This window comes from Otolemur garnettii, unplaced genomic scaffold, assembly GCF_000181295.1.
Source record: "Otolemur garnettii isolate 467f Iridium unplaced genomic scaffold, OtoGar3 scaffold00043, whole genome shotgun sequence".
Lineage (NCBI taxonomy): Eukaryota > Metazoa > Chordata > Mammalia > Primates > Galagidae > Otolemur > Otolemur garnettii.
In genome coordinates, this window is record NW_003852438.1 from 8,422,816 (window position 1) to 8,434,110 (window position 11,295).

At 48.4% G+C, this 11,295-nt stretch overlaps 1 protein-coding gene across 1 annotated transcript in view; it reads left to right on the top strand.

Annotated features, from left to right (window-relative positions):
* Positions 1 to 6,143, top strand: part of COPZ1 (coatomer protein complex subunit zeta 1) — a 25,463-nt gene extending 19,320 nt beyond the window's left edge. The window contains exons 5-9 of the mRNA XM_003790458.3: positions 787 to 842; positions 2,460 to 2,537; positions 2,690 to 2,741; positions 3,878 to 3,916; positions 4,732 to 6,143. Coding sequence (XP_003790506.2) covers positions 787 to 842; positions 2,460 to 2,537; positions 2,690 to 2,741; positions 3,878 to 3,916; positions 4,732 to 4,779 — 273 coding nt within the window. The 3' untranslated portion in view covers positions 4,780 to 6,143. The remainder of the gene's footprint in view (positions 1 to 786; positions 843 to 2,459; positions 2,538 to 2,689; positions 2,742 to 3,877; positions 3,917 to 4,731) is intronic.
* Positions 6,144 to 11,295: the final 5,152 nt, after the last annotated feature.

Here is an 11,295-nt window from a genome sequence, read left to right on the forward strand (position 1 = left end):
TTGTTGTTTAGCTGGCCCAGGCCAGGTTCAAACCTGCCAGCCTCAGTGTTATGTGGCTGGCACTGTAACTACTGTGCTACTGGTGCTGAGCCACATTTGTTTGTTTTAAGAGAATCTCTGGGTTGGGGGTGGGTGGGTGTCTGACTGTGTTACTCAGGCTCGTCTCAAACTGTTGACCTCGAGCAATCCTCTCACCTTAGCCAAGTAGCTGGAATCATAGGCGCCTGCCTGGCTTAAAATACATTTAGAGGTTATTTAAATCTTGCAGCATTTCTGTGAATTGTAGAATATTAGTACCTTTGTTTTACAGATGAGGAAACCAAACCATGAAGAACCATATAAAATTACTTGTATTTGACCATTGCCAAACTACAAAAGTGGCAGTTTCAAGTAATTCAACCTAATAACTTTCTCAAGGTTGCACACTAGAAAATGGCTCAGCTGGGATTCAAGCCCAGATCTGTCTGACTCAAAAGCCCATGTTCCTTCCACTAAGTCTGCAGTCTTCCTCTGACCTCAGTAATTGGTTGGTTAATGGTTTCTCTACCTAAGACATCTGACAGAGTTCTATTTGAACTTTTGGCTAAAAGATGTCAACTTGTAGGATCGTATAGTAGAATTTAGTTTTGTGAGAAACCTTTTCCTGTGTGCTTTCATTTCCTTTCTACCTTATGTTTTGGGTCCTCTGTGAAAACCTTTGTCTTTTGAGACTTAATGCATTCAAGGATTTTGTTTTTAGATAGCAGCTTTCAGGCCATTGCAGTTTACCCTTCTGTTTCCCAACAGCTGATGCTTATGGCTGTTCTGAACTGCCTCTTCGACTCACTGAGCCAGATGCTGAGGTGAGCAGGCCATTCTTGATATCAGTTTGGGAGAGAAAGTAACTGTTCTTCAGGCCCAGGGATTTGGAGGGGATTGGGAGAGGTCCAAGGGACTTGATTTAGTTTCAGAAGTTGGGTGTATTATTTCAGAGTAATTTACTCTGGTGAGGAAGACTGGATGAAGAGCATGTCCTTCCCATGGAATAGTTCTTTCACTAAGGAAGGGAATTAGGAGGCAGCAGAATACTCACTTCCATGTCTACTCTTGTAATCCCTAGGGTCTCTGTCAAAGTTCTAAGTATCCTTACTGTGCTTTCCTGGGCTTTTTTTTTTTTTTTTTTTTTTTTGAGACAGTTTTACTTTGTTGCCCTTGGTAGAGTACTATGATGGCAGAACTCACAGCAACCTCAAATTCTTGGGCTTAAGCGATTCTCTTGCCTTAGCCTCCCAAATAGCTGGGACTACAGATGCCCACCACAATGCCCAGCTATTTTTAGAGCGAGGTGTCACTCTGGCTCAGGCTGGTCTCGAACCTGTGAGCTCAGGCAATCCACTGGGCTTGGCCTCACAAGTGCTGGGATTATAGGTGTGAGCCACCACGCTCGGCCCTGTGCTTCATTCTTTACATTAGAAGTAGGGGAAGGGCAGGCCTAAGGAAGTATCCCAGAGAATGCATCATTACCTTGGGAATGGAAGCAGCACTCTCAATTTTTCAGTTGTAGCCCTAATTTTTCCCTTCTACATACTAGGGGAATGTGCCATTTATCCTTTCCTCCCTTTCCACCTCCCCACTAGCCCTCTGTTCTCCATGTAGATGGGCAATGGAAGAAATATAAGATACTTTTCTTGAAAACATCCAGGGCTCTGAACTTCATTCCCCCAGCAGCTCCCAAGTGAACCCAGTACAGACAGCCATCCGGAGCAGAACAGCAGGCGCTCTCAGGCCCACAAATCAGCAGGGCAAATGGCTCAGATTTCCTCAGGAAGAGGATGATTTATTTCTTAGCCAGGTGAATGAATAGACTTCATTTCGGGTAATCTAGTGAAAGAGTCAAACTGACGGATATGACAGGCCACATGCACCAACCACCGGATCTGAGGCTGGTATATGCAGACCCTGACTGTTCCCAGCCCCCTCGTTGAGCTTCTTTTCAGGGTCTGAACAGAGCTGGTAAGGGAGAGGGAGGAGGGGGAGCAGAAACATGCTTTGGATTTTCGTCAGAGCTTGAATGCAAGTAGGGTTTGCATTCAACCCCTCCTCACCTCCTACTACCTGCAGATTGAGTATTAACTCTGTTTATTTCCTTTTTCCCACCCACTGATGTCAGTGTTTATGAGCAGTATTATGGGCAGCATCATGGCAGGTAGGAAAGAAATTTTAATAATAGCTATGGATAATCAACTCTTGAATAGTCAGAAGTGACTATTTTTTGAATCTCCAGAAATTCCTGATCCTACTCAGCAAACAAGAGAAGGAAGGGATTTAGAATGGATTAGCTAAAAAGTTCTTCACCTTATTTACTTCTTTGTGTGGTTGGTGGAGACATTTATTGGTTTAGTGTAGGGTCCCTAATCCAAATAATATCCTAGAATTCCTTTCACACACAGGCTGCTTTTTCTTTTCTCTTGGGGATACAGGAAAAATGTAGAAAAGCGAGCTCTGCTGGAGAACATGGAGGGGCTCTTTTTGGCTGTGGATGAAATCGTAGATGGAGGGTGAGTTCTCTGACCTGCCTGGATCTGGCTTGAAGGGATGGGGTAAACTGTCCCTGTCTTCAGTCCAGCAAGTCGAGTGGCCAGAGGTCCTCTCCTCAGTAAGTTGGTCCTTCAGGACAGAGTGAGCAATGATCTCTTCTTTGTTTTCATAGAGTGATCCTAGAGAGTGATCCCCAGCAAGTGGTACACCGGGTGGCACTAAGGGTAAGGAAGAATGTGTTTCCCTGCATCTGGACCCCCATCTGTTCACAGACACCCTCCATAGCCAGACCTGCTGAATGTGGCCATAGAGCCTAATTCTTCCCTTCTTTTCTCATTGTCCCATAGAAGGGAAGCAGAAGGAACTTATTTCTGCCCTTAACATGGTGCCTAGCATCATTTCATACAATCTTTGCCCAACGTGGATATTTGATACATATTTACTGAATGAATAATGAAATAACAAATTTTTTCTGAAACTATAAAGGAATTTGAAGGATGGATGCAATCATCAGAGGGAGAGGAATGCTTTTCTTGTCTTTTAAAATGTTATGTAAGTGGGGGCAATACCTCTCCATTAGGAAGTACTTATTTACCAGAACCTAAGTCCTATTTGGTGTTATCAATATCAGAAAGGGACCTCTGAGTTAACCACAGAAGTCTCCAATTCTGCTGGGGATATAGGGTGGGTGCAGAGAGAGCCCACTAGCAAATTTGAGGGGTACAGAGACATCTGAGCAAAGCAAACCTTCCCATTCACGGAATGTCCTGGCTCTGACCTCCACAGAGTGAAGGCTGACAGTGCCGGGTAATGGGAAATCTTCTCCCTTAACTGCAGTGGGCTCCATTTGCATAGTTTAATCTTCTCCTCTAACATATGTCTCTATGTGGCAAGAGAGAGGCCCCCCCCCCAACTCCCCCTTTCTCTTCTCAGGCTGCTGTTGCAGCAGTTTATTTCTTCAAATTAAAATGCTGTCGTTACCCATCAGGCCTTGCGGGATCCATTAAACTTCCCCTGGCTCAGGGGAAGTCTCTGAGTAGGGAGTCAGGTCCCCTGCCCCCAAGTTGAGGGAGTTACAGACCAGATAATACTACGATCAGTAGGAAGGAGGGGGAGGATATCTTTTAAGAAGTCCTCCTGCCTTAAAATGGAGGATGGATGATACGACCATTTTGTGTTCACAGTCCCTCTGGTCGGGTTAAATTGTGGCTATCCTAATCCTTAACAGGGACTGAAAAGTTTAGTGCTCTGCACTTTGCTTCAGTTTAAAGGATCACCTTTTTCTTCTGTACTACCAGGCTCCAGTCAGGTCTTACTCTAGGTTTCTCCCACACTAAATGCTTGTCTCTCTGTGCCACAGGGTGAAGATGTGCCCCTCACGGAGCAGACAGTGTCCCAGGTATGACTTTCTCCATTCTTCCTTTTTAGATGGACTGGGCCACTAATGAGGCTAGAGTAGCATCCTTCCGCCCCCCCCCCCCATGTCTGAATGAGCCTAGAAGACTGAAGACACATCTTTGATCCCTCTTATTCCTGAGAACTGGACTCATACAGCCAAACATTCCCTACCCCCACTGCGTACTCCTCTTCTAGTTTCTTGTGAGCATTGGCTGTCAGCTTTACTCTGTACCCTTCAAACCCTCCCTGCCTGATGCCTCATTCAGTGATTTATTCCCCAGCAGAGGCTTGCCTTAAGCAGATGGTCTGTGTGCGTGTGCGTACACACTCTCTCTCTTTCTCTTATTATTCAAATGAGGGCTAAGCTGGAAATGCATATTCCAGAATATGCAGGTTTTGCAGATCCATCTTGCTACCTTGACTGCAGATGGATTGTCTACTTGATGCGGGGGGTAAGGGAGGGGTTCTGTTTTCTACCCATTTGGAATTTTTCCCAAGAAGTCCATCTGGATGTGGTAACCATCCCCTGCCATTCTTACATATGTCTAGTAACCCCCAGTTTTTTTTTCTTTCCTCCCAGGTATACCTCTTCTCTCTTCATCCCCCCAGTGGATTTGAATTTTTTGGAATTTCCCAAACTGAAAATCCTCTAGGGCCTTAGAGAGAGCTTCTTCCCATTCCTCTACCCTTGGGGATTTTCTATTCCCCATTCTTCTAAGGACAGGGAAGGCAAGTGAGGGGAAGGAGATCCCCAACCCTCATCCCCATCCTGTCCCCTCAGCATGCCTTGCCTCACTGCTGCCCTTGTCTCTACAGGTGTTGCAGTCAGCCAAAGAACAGATTAAGTGGTCACTTCTTCGGTGAAGACCTCAATGTTCCTGGCTCCTCAGCACCCTAAAAAAATCCACGTCTGCTGTGAATTCTCATCCAGTCCCCCCAACTGATACTCTCAGGGCCATCTTGGGGATCACAAGGATCCTTAAATCTCCATCTGTCTATGGTGGTTCACACACACACACACACACACACACACACACACACACGCCCAAGCCCCCTGCACACTTCTTATTCCTTCTTACTGTTTGCAGTTCTGGGAGTAAAGCTCCTAGCAGACTTGGATACAAGGCTGGGGAAGTATCCTGATCCTATCTAGACTGGATTATGCTCCCATGCTCTCCTATCCGCTTATTTTCTCCTTGACTTCTGTGCCCTTTGCTGTAGCTACACTTCAGATCAAAGCAGGAGAAAGAATGTGCTGAGTGTTTTCCTCCTGTTGCCGCTGCCCAGCCTTATCCCAACAGCCCGTATGTCCAGCAAGGGGAGGAAGAGAGAATTCTTTTTTATAGAATGAGTGGGGGTGGGGTGGGTGAGGATGTATCCAATCTCAGCCACAGCCCCACTTGGCCTCAGCATTTTCTCCCATTCCTTCTTACTATCCTGTCTTCCACCTTGGGAAAGAGATTGGGACTAGCTCCTAGTGATGGGGCAGAGTATAAGAAATAGTGATTTACATATTATCGGATAGAGCTTAAAAAATTCATTCTCTACCCTGATCCTGGCATATAACTTCAAAACTGCTGTGATGAGTGTCCATCCCTTGTGGTTAGCTACCTACCTTACTCTTCACTATCCATGGGATCTTTGCATGGTTTGTCCTCTCTATGCCCTGGAGCACAGCTACTCCCTGGGACTAAATCTCCATTCTAATATTGGGAAGAAGAATTTCTGCTCAGAAATGGAGGAGTGGAATTTATGACTTGGGCCTCAAGGCTCTCTTGGTCCCCTCAACTCCCCCACATGTGTTCACTCCTCTGCCTTGGGTCTGCAATCTGCTGCTTAACCCTGTCCTCTCTCTGTCTCAGCCTTACATTCAAGTAGTAGGCCTGGGCTTTTCCCCCTTGGTTGCTGAGAGAGGTGCCTTTCTTCATAAAACCTTTGGGATTCGGATTGCCCCAGGAAGATGGAGAATGGAATACCCACACTTGCATCTAATCTTGCCCCTTGACCCAAAATTTCCTCTCCACAAAAATGTCTTAACAAAACCTTTCTGAGATTTAGGCATTCTGCCCTACCCACTAACTGCCAGTTCTTTACCACTGAAGTGGGGCAGACAGCTGGGCATATTTAAGGGGGCATCTTTGTGTAAGAGATGTATGGAGTCAGGAGATAGCCACCCTCATACACTGCTGTGTACAAAGAGGAATAAAACGGATTCATTTTCCAAACTGCCTTTGTGTGATGTTTCTTTTCCTCTTCCTCTCTTTTTGGCAGCTACTCCTATTCCTCCAGCCTCCTCCCCACTCCCCATCTTATAATATTTCTTCCCTGCTACCTCAGAGACTCCCCAGCAATCCCCCATCCCTAATTTACGGTGCTGTTTGCCTCCTTGGCATCTCTCCGTCCCCTCGCCTGGAAATTGGCGCCAGGGGTGGGGTGGAGATGGTATTTTCTCAGTGGGAGTCCCAGGGAACTGAGTTCTTCCCCCACCACCCCCAAAGCCAGCTGCCTGGGCTCCCGCCTCAGCCATTAGTAACCCGGAGACGCGCACCTGCGTGGGGGCTCTCCTCTAGCCCCTGCTCCCTTCCTGCACCTCCCACTCCTGCTCTGAAACGGCGCTGAGCGGGTTATTTATCGGAGCCAGTGCTGCTCCAGAAGGTCAGGACGGTGGTGTAAATAACCTCTTCTCGCCATTTCCCCGTCCCTCCAGAGCCTACTCCCCTCCCCCTCCTCCACCTTTATTCGCACAAATGAATGTGGCTGGGCTGGCGCTGAGCCTGGCCCTGCATCTTAATGGGGCGGTGAGCTCACAAGATGGATTTAGCTGGGGGTTTTATGGTTGCCTCGGCGACAAGAGAATGCTTTGGTTTTCCTTTCCCCTTCTTCTGCAGGATTTTAAGGAGGAGGGAGGGTGAGAAGCCTCCACTCCACTGCAGTTTGAAGGGTCTCCTCGGTCACCTCTACTGCTCATACAATAGGCCTATAATTCTAGGATTAAGTAAAAGAGACCAAAATAGTATCTCAGGAAAGGATGAGAAAAGGAAAGTAACAGGAATGGAGAGAACCTCTCCAGCATTGGGACATGAAACTCAGAGTGGTCCAGTCTTGCTTGCTCTTCTGTGAAAACCTGATGATTAAGTTCAACTATAGTAGGGCACCTACCCCAGGATCCCCATCAACAAATGGAAAAAAAAAATGCCTGAGTGTACTGTGTCTGTCTGTAGTCCTGCACTGAAATTTGGGGTGCAGGGGGCTGGGTGCAGTAGCTTATGCCTATAATCCAAGCACTCTGGGAGCCAGGGGCGGGTGGATCACATGAGCTCAGGAGTTAGAGACCAGCCTGGAGTTATGGCGGGCATTGTAGTCCCAGCTACTCGGGAGGCTGAGGCAAGAGGATTGCTTGAATTCAATGAGGTTGCTGTTGAGTTTTGATGCCATGCCATTCTACCCTGGGGTGACAGAGCGAGACTCTGACTCAGAAAAAAAATGTTGGGGGGCAGGAGTTGGATGAGGGCTAAGTACCTCTCTTGTCTTTGCCTGTTGGAGCTGGAGAGAAGCAGTGCCCAGCTTTTGCACCCTAATATTCTTATTCATCACTCAGCATTGACTCTTGGGGAGGGGTAGTGTCAATACTAGAGCTAAGGGGGTCAGTGGCTAAGGGGCCAGCCACATACACCAGAACTGGCGGGTTCGAACCCTGCCCGGGCCTGCCAAAACAACAATGACAACTACCCAGGTGTTGTGGTGGGTGCCTGTAGTCCCAGCTACTTGGGAGGCTGAGGCAGGAAAATTGCTCGTGCACAGGAGTTTGAGGTTGCTGTGAGCTGTGATATCACAGTGCTCTACCAAGGGTGACATAGTAAGACTCTGCCTCAAAAAAAAAAAAAAAAATACTACAGCTAGGGGTTAATGATTAGTGATGGTCTGAAGAGTAGAGTTCTAATATAGTTCTCAAACTTGGAATTCTAAGCTTCAGTTTCCCCAGCATGGTCTGGTTTGAACTTCTCTTATCTTCTTTTTTCCCACTAGGAATGGAACTTTGGTTCCCTGTCCTACTAAACCCTCTGGTCAGCATTTACTTTTAGAACTATGAGCAAACCCACCCTAGCACGGACAGAAGCAGAGGAGCAGGGTCTGGTTATCTTCCCTCCTTTGGTCTCTTTCTGATTGTGAGCCTTTATCATTCTGTTTGTGAGCTTTTCCCTCTTTCTCAAGGGACTCTGGAAGGCCCCCTCCTCTCCTCTCCCCCTTTTCTCCCCTTTGGCTGGGAAAGTGACTACAGCCTGAACAGTGCCAGACACCTGCCTGCCAGATGTGGCGATTTCCCCCCCCCCCATGTCTATCCTTTCCCCACCCCACTGAGCTCAGGCAGAGGGAGCCCCCCACAGGGTGATTTACTGCAGCAGCCTCTCTTCCTCTAGTGCCCCCTCAGGCTGCTCTCCCCACCCCCCTGCCCAGGCCTCTTCTATTCCCACCATGTACTGCAGTCCTGTGCTGGCACAGCCTCCTCCCACTTCCCTGCCTCCCACTCCAGAGTGCAGGGCTGTGTAAGCCCAGCTCTGGGATTGGAGAACGAGCACATGGGGCAAGGGTGATTGGCCTCTGTTTCACCCGTGGGAGAGTACATCAGCAACAGGGCTGAGGACCATGGCAGCCAGCACTGATGTCATTCCACTGGGGAAGGAAGGGAGGTGACGGGGAGGATGAGGTGAATGGGGAGGCAACCAGTGCTCCAAGACTGTCTGCAGAGGAGAAAAGAGGTCTCTGAGAGCCTCCTAGGTAGGTGAGAGTCCAGAATTGTGGCTGCTTGGTGCAGTTTTATTTCTCTGGCTGGGTCTCCAGACCATGTCTCTGGATTATGTCTACATATGACTAAGTAGATTCCCCTCGGCTCCTCCCCTTCATACTGACCCAATACACACACTTAGAGGAAATCTAAGTCTTTAGCCCTGTCTCTTTAGTGTTTGCCCTTCTGCCTTTTCTTGATCATCTCTTCTCTCCCATTTCATCTCTCCTCCCTTAGTTGCACTTCTCTCTCTGGTCACCTCCTGGCCTCCCCTGCCCCACATCCGTACCATATCATAACTCTGTATGATTCTCAGACCTCCCACCAAAGTGGAGACTCATTCACAGAGCCACTTTTCTTCTTCTCATTCCTTTTTGCAACCTGACTACGAAAGGTCCCCCCTGGGCCAGAACAAGGTCCTGGGGTAGGACTGAGGTAGGAGATGGCTCACTGAAGAGTAGCAGAGACAAGACAGATGGAGAGGCCAAAAAGTAAGGGAAGAGAGAAGAGGGGGACAAGAAGATGGAAAGAGAAACACAATGAGAGAGAAAAGGTGATCAACAGACAAAGAGGCCCAGGCGGAGAGTTGGCAGAAACGGAGAATAACAAACCAGGACAGTGAGAGACACAAAGAAAGAAAGCAAGGCTGGATGCCGAGGAAAAGAATGAGGAGATGGAGGCAGAAAAGTCACAGCAAAAGAAGGCCACTGGGGAGGGGCCAGGCAAGGGCAGGCTGGCTCTCCTGGGCTCCCTCATGGTGAAGGGTCATAAATTGTGTGTATGTTTATGTGCATGTGTGTACGGCACACGTGTGTAGGGATGTGTAAGGGTCTGGGCTGGGGATACGATGATTTTCAGTGTCATTCTCTCATTTCTTTCAGCAGCCTCTTTCCTTGAGTCACCCCACACTAACCCCCTATCTTCCAGTATTCCCTATGCTTCAGGGGTCATTCTGAAAGTATTTCCACATCTCAGGCATCCTGGCTTTCTCACTTGGAATGCAGGCCTGCTGGAATGTCCAGGATCTGTAGAATCAGGAGGCCCTGTCCCCTCACTGCCCACCCCCCATGTCTGCCCACCAGCTGCTCCTGTCCATCTTCTCCTCCCACTCTCCTTGTATCTTCCCTCCCCCACACTGACCCCTCCCCCAGCCCTGACCCCCAGCCCGCCTGAGGGCTGGTCAGAGGGGAGACAAAGACAGGATTTATCGCCAGTATTGAGAAGCCGCCAGAGACCAGAGCTGTGGGCAATGGCTGACCTCCCTGGGATGGGAGGGAGCACCAGCCCAGATACTGGGAGGCTGGAAGCCTGGGTTTCAGTGGCTCCTGCTCACTACCCCAACTTTTCCCATTCCAGCCTTGCTCTCTTTCCTTGGCTCTGAAGACCCAGAAAACAGAGAAAAGGATGATGCTGAGATGATGGAAGAGATGAGATTGACATTCTGGGTTTATTCTCGTATGGATACTGAGGAGGACCCAGAAATCAGAGGCAATCAGACACCAGTTATGTCCAGGACTGGGAAGGAATTCAGGTCCAGTACTGCAATATGAGAGGCAGAGGGACTGCCCTCTGATACAGAAAGGGGCTTCCTAAGAACTTCCAGAAGGCTGGATACCGTGGTTCACACCTATAATTCTAGCACTCTGGGAGGCGGAGGTGGGTGGATCACCTGAGCTCAGGAGTTAGAGACCAGCCTGAGCCAGAGTGAAACCTCATCTGTAAAAATAGCTGGGCATTGTGGTGGGTGCCTGTAGTCCCAGCTACTTGGGAGGCTGAGGCAAGAGAATCGCTAAGCCCAAGAGTTGGAGGTTCCTGTGAGTTGTGATGCCACGGCACTCTACTGAGGGTGACATAGTGAGACTCTGTCTCAAGAAAAAAAAAAAAAAAGATGGGAGACACAGTTTCACCTGAAAGCGAGAAAAGAAATTAATTTGCGAAGGGTTAATTCTAGCTATAGCCCCTCTAAGGCAGCCTTCCTCGCTGAGCTCCCCAACTGCCTCCTAAGAGGAACAAGGAGCAGCTGGACCCTGCCTTTACAGTAAATAGACTATTGGCCTGAAATTATCTCTACTCAGCAAACAGGCTGTATTCTTAAGAGAAGGAATGGTATGATCCAGGAGTTTCCGAGAAACCAGACTGTATATCTTCCAGTGGACAGCTCCTGCAGCTTCCCTAGCTGCCCTGGAGGTCCACACCAGCCCCTCCAGAATCCCAGAGGCCTTCAGAAACCCACCTCCGAAGGTCTCATGTCCCTTCTATCCCCCTGGCACCCAACATCCTGCTTCCTACCTTCATCCTACTGTCCTGGGAGAAAGCTACTAAAGTTAACTCCAAGTGGAAGGAAGAGAAACGGAGGTGACTGAAGGTTCCAGTCTACCAGCCTCAATCACCACCATCCCACTAACCCATTCCCACCTGAGTCTGGTGAAGAAAAATTTCTTGTGCTCTCCTCTCAAACTCTGCAAACTGAAAAACATTCTCTCAATTTCTGAAGGAAAGTCAAAATTTGGAAATTTTAGTGGGAAGGGGTCAGGGATTGGGAGGAGAGATTGGGAGAGGACAAAAGAATTGGGGAGGGGCACACTGTGTAAGGAAGA